General features: G+C 42.6%; 1 protein-coding gene across 1 annotated transcript in view; it reads right to left on the bottom strand.

The window, feature by feature from the left end:
* Positions 1 to 3,778: 3,778 nt before the first annotated feature.
* Gk5 (glycerol kinase 5) overlaps positions 3,779 to 12,381 on the bottom strand; it is a 68,733-nt gene continuing 60,130 nt past the window's right edge. Inside the window, exons 14-16 of the mRNA XM_085827913.1 lie at positions 12,315 to 12,374; positions 10,870 to 11,003; positions 3,779 to 9,459 (exon numbers count right to left, since the gene is read on the bottom strand). Of these exons, the coding sequence (XP_085684039.1) occupies positions 9,311 to 9,459; positions 10,870 to 11,003; positions 12,315 to 12,374 (343 nt within the window). The 3' untranslated portion in view covers positions 3,779 to 9,310. The remainder of the gene's footprint in view (positions 9,460 to 10,869; positions 11,004 to 12,314; positions 12,375 to 12,381) is intronic.

The following is a 12,381-nucleotide window of genomic DNA, read 5'->3' as shown; positions in this document are numbered from 1 at the left end:
ATAATTTCATTCTTGAGATCTGAGATGCTACTTTAAATTTTCTGTGTGTGTGTGTTGTGATAAACCTAAGAACTCACATATACTAGGTACACACACACACACACACACACACACACACTTTGTATTGTCTTGTTTTTTGAGATACAGCTCTAGCTCTCCTGGAAATTGCCATGTAGACCAGGATGGCTTCAAACTCAGAGAGATCTGTCTGCCTCCGTCTCCTGAATGTTGGGGTTAAAGGTGGATCCCACCATGCCCAGCCTATACATACATATTCAAACAGGAAAGTGCATGATCAATAATGAATATCTTGATGGGAGGTGATTCTATATGGAACATGTTGTAGTTTCAATTCCTATTGTTGACAGAACACTAGACAAAAGTGCTATAGGGAGAAAGGGTTTATTTTGTTCACAATTCCAGGTTACAGAGCATCATTTTGAGGAAATGAAGGCAGCAGGTACACCTAGCAGCTAATGAGATTACATCCATAGTCGACGGTGGAGTAGTAGAGATAGCTCAGGGGTTAGGAGTACTTTCTGTTCTTGAAGATGACCTGAGTTATGTTCCGAACACCTACATAGTGCAGTTCCAGGGGCTCTGGAATGCCCTCTTCTGGCTTCCAAGGACACCTTACTTGAACACATATAGCATACACATACACATAAAAATAAATCTTTAAGGCATGCTCACAAGCCAATCTAATCTATAGAATTCTAGATAAATCGGTCCCAGATAATGTCTTCTTATCTCTATAATGGCTCTGTCCATCCTCTTTGTTGGGAACTAAAAAGGGGTCCTGGGGGAAGAGAGGGAAGGGAAAACCCACACCCTGCCAGAGTTTTACCTATTCTCTGGTCTGTCAGGCATGGGAGGGCTGCTATCTACCTTCCACTCATCCCGGGTGGGCATCTAAGCCTCTGACCCACTTGTGTGTGTGGGGGGGGGGGCGGTGGCAAGAGGCAGCCCTACCTGGGAACCCCGGAACTACTTTACTAAAGCCACCAGGGTTGTAGGAGAGAGGGAAGAGGCTCCCAACACTGACGAGTGAGCGCAGCCTTGGTGAGCAGAGACTGTCTATGGTTTTAGAGCTTTATTATAGAAAGGCAGGGGGAAAGAGAGAAGGAAGAGAGAGAGAGAGAGAGAGAGAGAGAGAGAGAGAGAGAGAGAGAGAGAGAGAGAGGAAAGGCTAGAGAGAAAGAGAGAGTAAGAGGGAGAGAGGAAAGGAGAAGACAGAAAGGGTGAGAGTGAGGGGTAAGAAGTAAGAGAAAAGAAACTGAGGTGGGGCTGAACAGCCCTTTTTAATGTTTGCTGTCTTATCTTATTGTTGCTAGGTAACTGGGAAGGAGTTTAGCCTGAAGGTCAGAAGCTTGGGCCATTGCCTACATGACTTCTAGCCATGCTTCTATTGTGGGGGCTGTGGGGGCCGGTAACTTAGGCAGGAGCCAGAGTTCCAGGAACATGAGAGAACGCCTACCGTGTCATGTAGGTGAGTTCTCACCATTTTCGGGGTTCAGACCTCAGCTCAACTGGAGACCAGTCTGCAATTCCCTACACCTCCTTATTAGACTATCGCTTTGAAAACACAATACAAACTCCCTTCCTTTCCTCAAAGATCTCAGTATTTACCCAAATGTCCCACGGGGCTTCTCAACCTGTGGTCTCAACTGACCATCAGAAAATACAGATGTTTACACTGTGATTCATAACAACCAAAATTACAGTTATGAAGTAGCAATGAAAATAATGTTATGGTTGGGGATCACCACAACATGAGGAACTCTGTTAAAGGGTTGCAGCTTTAGGAAGGTTGATAACCACTACACTATAGAATGATACAATGGGTTCAGAGAAAGTAGAGATGTCACTCTGGTTAGGGAACTTGACTAGATAATCTGGCTGAATCTTCCACCACTCAGTTGTTTCTATGTATGCAAGCTCAATCAACAAATGAGATACACCCAACTAAAGTGGCTTTAATATACCAGCATTGACAGAGCAGTCATTCACTGTTTCATGGTAGTTTCCTAAAACATTTTAAATTATAATTTTCAGAGGGATTGTAAAATCTGTAGGACTAATTATATTATACTAATATATCAAATTACCTTTCTTTCAGCTATTTATATAATCTTTCTAAATATTTTTACAATAGTATAGCTTTACAACAACTGATATCCCCAATCACAAAGAACAGATCATCTTCTCTGGTAATTTCCTTTGTGCAAGAATGTAAACTACAGGGTTGGAAAGATGGCTCAGTGGTTAAGAGAACTAGTTGCTCTTCCAGAGAGCCCTGGTTCAATTCCCAGCACCCACATGGCAGCTCACAACCATCTGCAACCCTTGTTCTAGGGGACCTGACACACTCACAGAGACAAAATGCAGTCAAATCACCAATGTAGATAAAATTGAAATATATATATATATATATATATATATATATATATATATATATATATATATATATATATTTTTTTTTTTTTTTTTACAAAGCCATGCATGGCAGCTCATGCCTGTAATTCTAATGTGAAGAGAATGAAACAGTTCTGCCACAGGATCAGTGCCAGCCTGGGCTTCATACTGAGTTTGAGGTCAGCCTGGGCTAAAGAGACCTAGTCTCAAAAACAAAATGGCAAACAAAACGAACAGAATCCAAATCCATAAACTAAAATAGATCAAAAATATTCTGGAGAGATAGTTCAGTTCATAAAGAGCTTGCCATGCAAGCCTGAGAGCCTGACTTTCACTCTCAGATACTGGATAAATTTAAAAAGCCAGGTGTGATGACACACGCCTGTAATCCTGGCCCCGGGGAGATAAGAGACAGGATGGGGAGTTCAAGGTCATCCTCAGGTACTTAGGGTATCTGAGGTTAATCTAGGCTACTTAGTGTTTTAAACAGGCATGGGTGCTTGTGAGCCTGCTCCAGGGGGATGAGACAGGGAGCAATGACCCTGTGTCCTGCTGATGGCGGTTTTGGGTGGCCTAGCCAGGCAGTGCTGGAGAGCTTGCCCTGGTGGTGCAGATAAGGGAGAGCCTGCACACTGACTAAGCTGGACTGCTACCCAGATCTTGATTCAGGGCTGTGATTTGACCCACCCCCAAATCTATATCATCTGCTAACGGTGGGTACATGAGAAGGGGCACTCCAGCCGATCCAAGGCTACAGGACCTCCATGGTTGAAGGCAGCAACAGGATAACCAGGAGGAGTTTCTGTGAACATACACTATTGATGGTGCCACAGAAGCCAGAGATCTCGGGCCAGACGGATGACTCATTGCAATGACTATTTCCAAGTGAAGACATGTGGACAGAGGGATAGACTGTGGGACACACTGTGACACGCTACGGCTTCCATCCCGAGGAAGTTTTTTTCATGCTTTGATTTATGTTATTTGTATGTGTCTTATGAGGGAGAGGTTGCCAGGGCACAGGGTAGATATGAAGGATGGGGAGATGAGCCAGACTGGGATACACGAGATGAAACTCAAAAGGAGTCAACAAAGTTAAAATAATAATAATAATGATGATGAAATATCTTAAACAGGTCATGGGGTGGTGGTGCATGCCTTTGATTCCAGCACTCAGGAGGCAGAGGCAGGCGGATCTCTGAGCTCAAGGCCAACCCGGTCTACAGAACAAGTTCCAGGACAGCCAGGGCTACACAGAGACATCCTATCTTGAAAGAAAAAACAACAACAACAAAACAAACACACAAAAAAGAATGTTTTTTTAAAAAAATATATGCATATGAAAAGTATTTCTAGTGCTGATTTCATCTTTAATTTTATTAAAGACCTATAAAGTGGTTTATGACAGTTTCAATAACTCTTTAATAAAACCAACATTCACAATAACAGAGAAATAAGATCATAAATTACTGATACATAAGAATTCAAATCTACACTTATCCATCTTTGCTAATTAATTTTCCACAAAATCATTCTGAATCTTTACATACATCATACCATTGCACAGTTAGAAACATGATAATTGCTATATATAAAGTATGTCTCCGGACACACTACAGGAAATCTTAAGTAACGTTGCCTTAGAAACCTTGTTTTTGTTCTTTTCACAGCATGAGCCCCGCACTGTGTAAGGAGCCCAGAAGTAAATGCCCTTCTGCTGGGCACACTGTAAGACAATGTTCAAGATGCTTTAAAATTCTGACTTAAATGATTTGAAAAGTCCTATTTCCTGACTTCTGAAGTCAGATATTATTTTTAAAACTTTACTAAAAGATATGGCTCATTTAGTAAACAATCTAATTGACAAACTGACAAAGACAAAAACAGAGATGTAAAAGATGAAGGCAAGCAGATGGCAGAAAGCACATGAAATAATATTCAACATCACTGAATGCTGGTGAGAGAACATGGAGAGACTGGACCACTCACACAGGAATGGAGGGCAGAAACATAAAATGGAACAGCCACTCTGAGTGTGGCTCTTGATCGTCTCTTTCCGTCTTGTACCTCTGGGGACAAACCTAGGGCACTATGGACACTACACAAGCACTGTGCCACCCCACCCATGAACCGTGTGAGCTCCTACATCAGTTTTTCCTAAGCAATCCCAATAGCTATCTAGACATGGGGGAAAAATGCAAAGGGCAAAGAGGCTGTAAGAATAGAAGAACAGGACTTCAGAATTACCTAATTCTGAAGCCTCTTTCAGGCTTTGGATTCCCAATCAGGAGAATCTTAAAGGTTCAGGGGTATGCCTGAAACTTCTTACCCTTACATAAAAAAGCACAATTGAACCTTCCCAAAGGGATCCAGAATCCTTCAGGCTGATCCGAGCCTTCTTTAGACTAGTTTTGGTGACCGTAGACTCAAAGTTGGAGGACTCTGAGGCATAGCAATTATTTCTCCTCAAAGAACTGAAAAAGTCTTGCCAGCCTCTTGAGCTGTACTAGTTTACATTGATAACCAGTCCCCAAATCCAGGCCCAGTAGCTCCCGGAGGAGACTTTTAATACCAGCACTTGGGAGGCTGAGGCAGGCAGATCTCTAGTTCCAGGATAGTCAGAGCTACATAGTGAGACAGTGTCTCAAAAAAATAAAATAAAACAAACAAATAAAAAACCTTAAAAGACAAAACAAAAGAACACACACACAAAACAAAGAAACTGGTCCCTGGTATAGATAGGTGTTTGCTTAGTTAAGAGGCTACTTCTGAGGTTTCTTCTATAGCACCACAGTGTTGGGCACAACACAAGGCTAGTTAGCTGCAGTCTAACATATAAAACCTGTGGATGAAAGTTTCAAGTATACCTTAAGAAGTTCAAAGTAGCTGGGCGTGCTTAGCATGCACCCGACTCTGGGGTGAATTCCCAGACCAGCTTATACCATGTGTATCTATGGATGTATATCTCTACAAAAATATACACAGACATGTAACTTTTTTTTTTTAAACAATAAACATCACACCCCTAGCTGTAGATATCTTCCTTTTGGACAGGTATAAGATACTACCAATAAATGTAAGATCAAAGATAAATGTGCAGTAAAAAATCCATCCACAGACAGGAAGGCACAGTGTTAAGTTCTGTGGGGAGCAAATGTGGCTTTGGCTTCAGGAAGCATCGAGACTAGTGAAGCTTTGGGACAGTGGTAGTCCTTTCCTTGTTCAGAGATAAAACTGAAGCAAAGCCAGGCATGGTGATCTCAGCACCCAGGAGGCTGAGGCAGGAATACTGCCATGAGTTCCAGACCAACCTGGGCTACAGAGTAAGGCCCTGTCTCAGAAGTGCAGGGATAGGAACAGATGGTCTACAGAATATAACCGTCGTATCATGAGGCCAAAATGTCCACTAATTGTGAATACACAAGAGCAGAGCCGAAGTACATAAGTACTACAAGAGACTTACAGGCTGGGATGTAGCTCAGGCGTGGAACAGTTGACTATCAGGCTCAAGGCTGTAGGTTTGCTTCATCTTCAGAGGTGATGGGTAAGGGACACAAACAACCAACACTTTTCTTCATTACCGAGCAAACCCGAAACCGCACTTGAGGATACTATCTACTTTCTCACTGTTAAGAATTCATTTCCCAGGAGAAAACAATGCATAGAATATCGGAAATGTGACTATATTCACCAAATCCTCATGTTTATTCTAACAGTCTGCATCAGTGGTTCTCAAATGACAATGATTTTTGCCTCCCAGGATGGCCAATGTTGGCAGGCATTTGGGGCCATAAAACCCAGGGGAATGCTGAACAGTGGAGGTCAGGGATACTGCCAAGCATCCCACTGTGTCCAGCATAGCATCCCAAAGCAAAGTCAGATGCAGATCAAAATGTCAATGTTGCAAGGTGTGGTGGCGCACGCCTTTAACCCCAGAACTCAGGAGGCAGAGTGATGTGAGTGAGGAGACAACCTGGTCTACACAGTGAGTTCCAGGACAGCCAGAGCTACACATTGAGACCCTGTCACAAAAACAAAACAAAGATCAATGCTGACACTGAGAAACCATACCACTGGTGAATACAAGAGACTTGAAGATCAGTGAGTCATGGATAATGCAGTTAGTACCTCATTAAGACAGGCTACACAGGAACACTGTTCTTTCTGAGTTTGCTGGAGTCCTCTTAAAATGCCTGGTAGATTTACAAAAGAGAAAATATGCTGAGAAGTATTAGCATATTAAAAATTATTTTCAAGAGGCAGATGAAGGGTCAATATTCTTCAACTGTTTTTGATTAACAACTGTTCCTGCAACCTCAAAAGCAAATGACATAGCATTTCTGATTTCACTTAACGATTACAAGCATCACTAAGCCCTGTCATTAAAATATGGCCAGAAATGAAAAAAGGAAAAGAGTAGCATCCAGAGCCACGGAAGAAGAGAGAAAGTCCATGTTTCAATCCAGATGACACATTAGGGTTTTTTCCACAGTATCTGAAGGGCATTCATCCCTGACTGCACAGCTGTCAGTTAGGAAGAGTGTAGGGAAGGAAGAGACCGTTCATAGTTAACACCACAGTTTAGTCTCTCCTGATACAAAGGGACAGAGTTACTTCCTAGGAAGCCACACCCATCAGCAGAACCCCTAAAAACCTCCACATGAAGCAGCTCTCACAAGATTGATGGGGAAACCTGCATCAATGCTGTAGAAGAGAAAAAGATATTTTCTACCTAAGATCTGATTTGCTACAGTAAACAAATACACCTCTAACAAAGATATTTCCAAACCTTTTAGACTTTCTAGTATTATTATGGAGGAAGCGTGCACAGCACCATGTACATGTGGAAGTCATGAGAAAACTCTGGAGTCAGTTTTCTTCCTCTACCTGGACACACGTTCCTTCTGGGGATTTAACTTAGGCTGGTAAGCCTGTGTGACAAGTGCTTTTACCTGCAGAGACATCTTGTTGGCTTGTCTCCAAAGGTTAATGGAATAAAGGAAGATACATGTTTGCTATAATGTTTCCATTAAGAAACATTTTTAACAATTGAAGACACTGGGAGTCCAAGAAAATAATTTGCAAAAAACACAATGTACCTGTTATTCTAGAATAACTGACTCCCAAATGGACACATGACAGGAATATAACATTCCCTCTTAAGAGTTGCTCCTTTAGTGAGGCAATTATGTAATGTAGTAGATAGTTCTAGAACAGTAGCACTTTTATGGGATATGGACCAAGATGGGAGCAAGTTCATGTACCTCAAGAAAATCCAAGTCTCCATGACGTGAGAGGCAACAGAGTTTAGTAAAAGAGGCTGGAGCATTGCCAACCGCCCCAGGATAATTTTATACCCAGTCTGAGGCCTCTCTCTACTGATTCCTCTACCTGCTTCCAGCCACGAAGTTTCCTAACGGGGGACTGCTGCTTAGTGGCTGACTGGTTTACAGCCATCGTCACCAAGACACATTCCATCACCTGATCTGCCAGCCTCTGCTATCCCTCAGAGGTGAGCAGGACAAATACCAAAAGTCACATCTAGTAACCCAGAAAGGCAATTCTTAAGTTACTGATGAGCTGGGGTGCTTCGACATAAACTGTGATGTCAGAGGAAGCTCCAACAACCCTGGCACCTCAGGAGACTAAGTCAAGAGGTTCGGGAGTTTTAGGCTAGCCTGAGCTACATAATGAGACTCGGTTGCCAAAACAAACAAACAAATAAACAAAACTAACAATAATTAAACTCTGTGAAGTAGGCACTTTTTAAAAAGGGGACATTTATGCAAGCATTTCAACAAGTCAAGAAAGATAAAGAACCAGGAAGGAAGGTTTACATTAACTGCTTGCATTTTATAAAAACAGAATGTGACACAGGACTCTGGAGACTAACGTAGGGGGCTCAAGAGTTAGAAACTGGCATGGGTTAAACAGCAGGATCTTCTCTCAAACAAACGAGATATTTTCAAAGACAAGGCCTCACTGTGTCACCCAGGTTGCCTGGACTTCACTGCATCATCTGGAGAGACTCCAAGCTCAAGCTCCCCTGGCCGCAGCCTTGAAAGTCCCCATATTTGCCACCATGCCTAGCCTCAACATCCCTTTCAGTCCACTAAGATGCGTTCCTCAATGTATGCTGAGTGCCTACCTAGGCACGATGGTGCCCGCCTATAATCCTAGAATCTGAGAGATGAGGAAGGAGAAGGTCATGTTTCAAGCCTGGGCTATGTGGTGACACTGTACCTCAATGAAAACAACGAGACAGCTCAGAGTTCCGTTGTACAGAAGACTTAAGGCAGTGTCTTTATGCATGACAAAGGAATGCGCTGACTAAGGAGGTCACTGAGGAGTGCCATCAGAGCTTATCTGAGGATATGACGCTTAACAATTATGGCTTTATATATAAAACGTCCTCTCAACTACCTCTCCGTTTTAGCTATGTGGATTTCAAAGAGCCCTCTTGATTTCAAATTTAAGAAAACATTTCATCATTTTTAACAAAATGTGACCTGGAACCACTAGGGTAAACAATGACTATGATGTATGTGCCATTCTCCCTGTATAAAAAAAGAGGACTCGCAAGTATCTGAAATGCAGTTGGAAGTGGACAGTGTCCTTTGGAAATTGCCAGAAGAAAGAAGACTCAATTTTGAGGTCTTGTTACCTAAAAATTTCACTATGGTTTGAATTTAAAAAATAAGAAGTATTTTTTTTTTTGTATGTGAGGTTGTTTTGTTTTGTTTTGTTTTTTTTAAAAGAGCCTGGCTTCTTCTCTCAGCCTGCAAGGCTTGTTTCGAATCTTCTCCTCTGGGCCCCAGTCACGCGGTGATCCCTGTGCAGCTCCCACCGGCACATCCTGTCCCCCGGCCTGCAGGTTTTCCTTGGCTCCTCGGGGCTACGTCTTGTTATACCAATTCATGGAGCGCTTCACCGCTTTTACCCAGTTTTCCATATTCACCTCATATTCCTGCCACTTCTTCTGAGGCTTGAAAACCATCTCACTTCGCCTCAGCGTCTGGAGCTCTTCCTTGTCCGCCCAAAATCCTACAGATGAAAAAAAAAAAATAACCCTCAAAATTTAAGGCAAAGAACGGGTTCGTAAAATGTCTCCATCAGTGTGTGACTGTTGTGGCGAGGAGAGCAACTCATATGTTAAAATGCAGTCCAGGACACTTGCTGCTTTGAAAGTATATACATGACCAAATAAATATTCCTCAGGGAATCGATACACTAGGATTTCAAAAAATATCTTGCACTGAGTGGTGGTGGTCAACATCTTGAATCTCAGCACTCAGGAGGCAGAGGCAGGTGGATTTCTGTGAGTTCCAGGTTAGCCTGGTCTACAGATTGAGTTCCAGGACAGCCAGGACTACACAGAGAAACCCTGTCTCAAAAGGTAAATTTTTTTTTTTTTTTTTGCTTTTTAACTCTTAGTTTTATTTTTGAATAGTACTTATAACACTTTTTTGTTTATATTAGGGTTGAACAGAGAGCTTCACATACAACAGGCATGTGTTTGATCACACAGAGACCATGGACTGTGGCTGTCATCTCTTAACTCCCAGCTCTGAGTATCTTGTAGGTGCTTAACGGCTGATGTAAGCAGAAGAATGGCTGATTTTCTCTCTCTCTCTTTTTTCCTTTTGGTTTTTCAAGATAGAGTTTCTCTGTGTAGCCCTGTCCTGGAACTCACTCTGTACATCAGGCTGGCCTTAAACTCAGAGATCCACCTGTCTCTGCCTCTGCCTCTGCCTCCTGAGTGCTAGAACTAAAGGTGTGCAACCATCACTGACCAGCAATTTGCTAAATTGGCTGATTTCTAAAAAAAAAAAAAAAAAAAAAAACACATACAAAAAGACAAAAAACCAGGTCTAGTGGCAAACCCATCAATGCATCTGATCTCTTCTCAACTATGGTTCAACTTCCAAGTCTCCAGGTTCACCCCCAAGGGCTCTCCCATAACCCTGGCCTGTATCCAGTGAGAACCCAGTTGGGCTGTGTTGGCTAGAATTTGTTCTTACCACTAACATTTCTTAGTCACTTTTTACTCTTGGTCCTCAGCCTGCTCTCTGGTTCTACATTCTCACTTTTCCTTGGGGCATCCATTCCAAGGGGTAACAATGCAGGCTTCCATTCCTCAATGGTCTCCCTGAACACCATCTGTCTAACAGTTCTTTTCTGTCATATTGTACACTGAGAAAGTTCATCCCAGACCGACCCATCCCTTGCTAGAGACTTAAGTAGCTGTCACTAAAATGCCCTTACTTCACAGTCTTTCTTGTAAAGTTAGGATGGAAGTTAGGCTTCTAACAGAGGTCAGAGGGTGACTGGTGAGTCAGAAGTCTACATATGAACACCCATGTAGACAAACTTTCCAGAGGCCTTCTGCCATTTTGTGACTGGAGATAAGCTCACAAGGAAGGGCTCCTTTTGATAAAATCCACACATACATACCAACAGCGAGGCCAGCCAGAGAGGCTGCCCCCAAGCAAGACATGTCAAAGTGGGCAGGTCTGTCTATCTTCTCATTTATCAGGTCTGAAGTCATCTGCATGACGAAAGCATTGTTACACACACCTCCATCTGCCCTGTGGGAAGCAGGAGTTGAAGTGAGTTACTCTTAGACAACCATAAACTAGACTTTATGAAGCTAACTTTTGGGGGGAGAGTGCTGGACGTTGAGCCAGAGCTTTGGGGGTGCTAAGCAGGCCACTGAGCTGCCACCTCAACCCGGCTATGCTTTTATTTATTTATTTTTTAAAAGATTTATTTATTTATTATATGTAAGTACACTGTAGCTGTCTTCAGACACTCCAGAAGAGGGCGCCAGATCTCGTTACGGATGGTTGTGAGCCACCATGTGGTTGCTGGGATTAGAACTCTTGACCTTTGGAAGAGCAGTCGGGTGCTCTTACCCACTGAGCCATCTCACCAGCCCCTATGCTTTTATTTTTAGTTTCAAAATGATATCACTTGGCACTGAACATAGGATGAGATCTTTACAACAGAAACAAAACCACAAAGATCTCATGAAGCCCAGGTTGTCCAGGACTCCCTAGTTGAAGAGGTTCCAATTCTCCTGCCCCTGCCTCCCAAGTGCTGTGAGTAAGCACCATGGCTCATTTACAGGATCTTACTGGGTAATCTTGAAATATTTTTCCTTTTATTCTCAATTTAGTTTGTTCTTTGAGAATTTCACACATCGACATAATTCATACTATTTCCACCCCTCATCTCCCACCTCCCCATGATCTCTGCCTATCCATCCCTCCCCTACAAATCTTTTTTTCTCATGTTTGTGTCTATTCGTCCTGTTTTGTGACCCACTGGTGTGGCCCTGGCTCTGCACTCTCTGCTAGAGTCTGGTGGGCTCAGTAGTTGGCATCCAACAGAAGACACTGACTTCCTTCTCCCAGATAAATTCTGCTCTTTATTCAGGTCTCTGTCTTGGCATCTCTCATTTGGTTTGTCACTTAGCGCAAGATTATGACAAGATAAACTAAAGCCACCAGAAGAGCTCATTTGTATATAAAGGAAGGTAAAACAGTCGAATGCCTCTACACATAACGATACAATGTTAATGATTTGTATATATATAGCAAATACACTTGACCAGATCCCCTGAGGTTTCACATTGTGCTATACTCTCATAAATCTAAAACTAGCATTTTCCTCTCCAAATTGCTATGACGAACAATTTTATGGCCGAAGAGCTAGGCATAAGCTTTGGAAGTCATGTTAAAAATGAAAAGAAATAACAGCCTCTTTTAGTTTCTAGTTTGATCTTTTTGTGGCCGTAGGGCTCAAACCCAGGGAAATGTCCAACCACTGAGCTAACCTATCAGGCTGATTGGCCTGCAGCTCCTTAACTGGACCTGTTAGAAACAAAGCTTACCTACCGGATGTTCGTGACGGGAATCTGGATTTCTCTCTGCAGCATGTCGTACAACTGTTTGTTCCTAGTGA

The sequence above is a fragment of the Mus caroli genome, unplaced genomic scaffold (assembly GCF_978045245.1).
Source record: "Mus caroli unplaced genomic scaffold, Mus_caroli_1 scaffold_11, whole genome shotgun sequence".
Taxonomy (NCBI): domain Eukaryota; kingdom Metazoa; phylum Chordata; class Mammalia; order Rodentia; family Muridae; genus Mus; species Mus caroli.
This window is presented reverse-complemented; position numbering and strand designations above follow the sequence as displayed.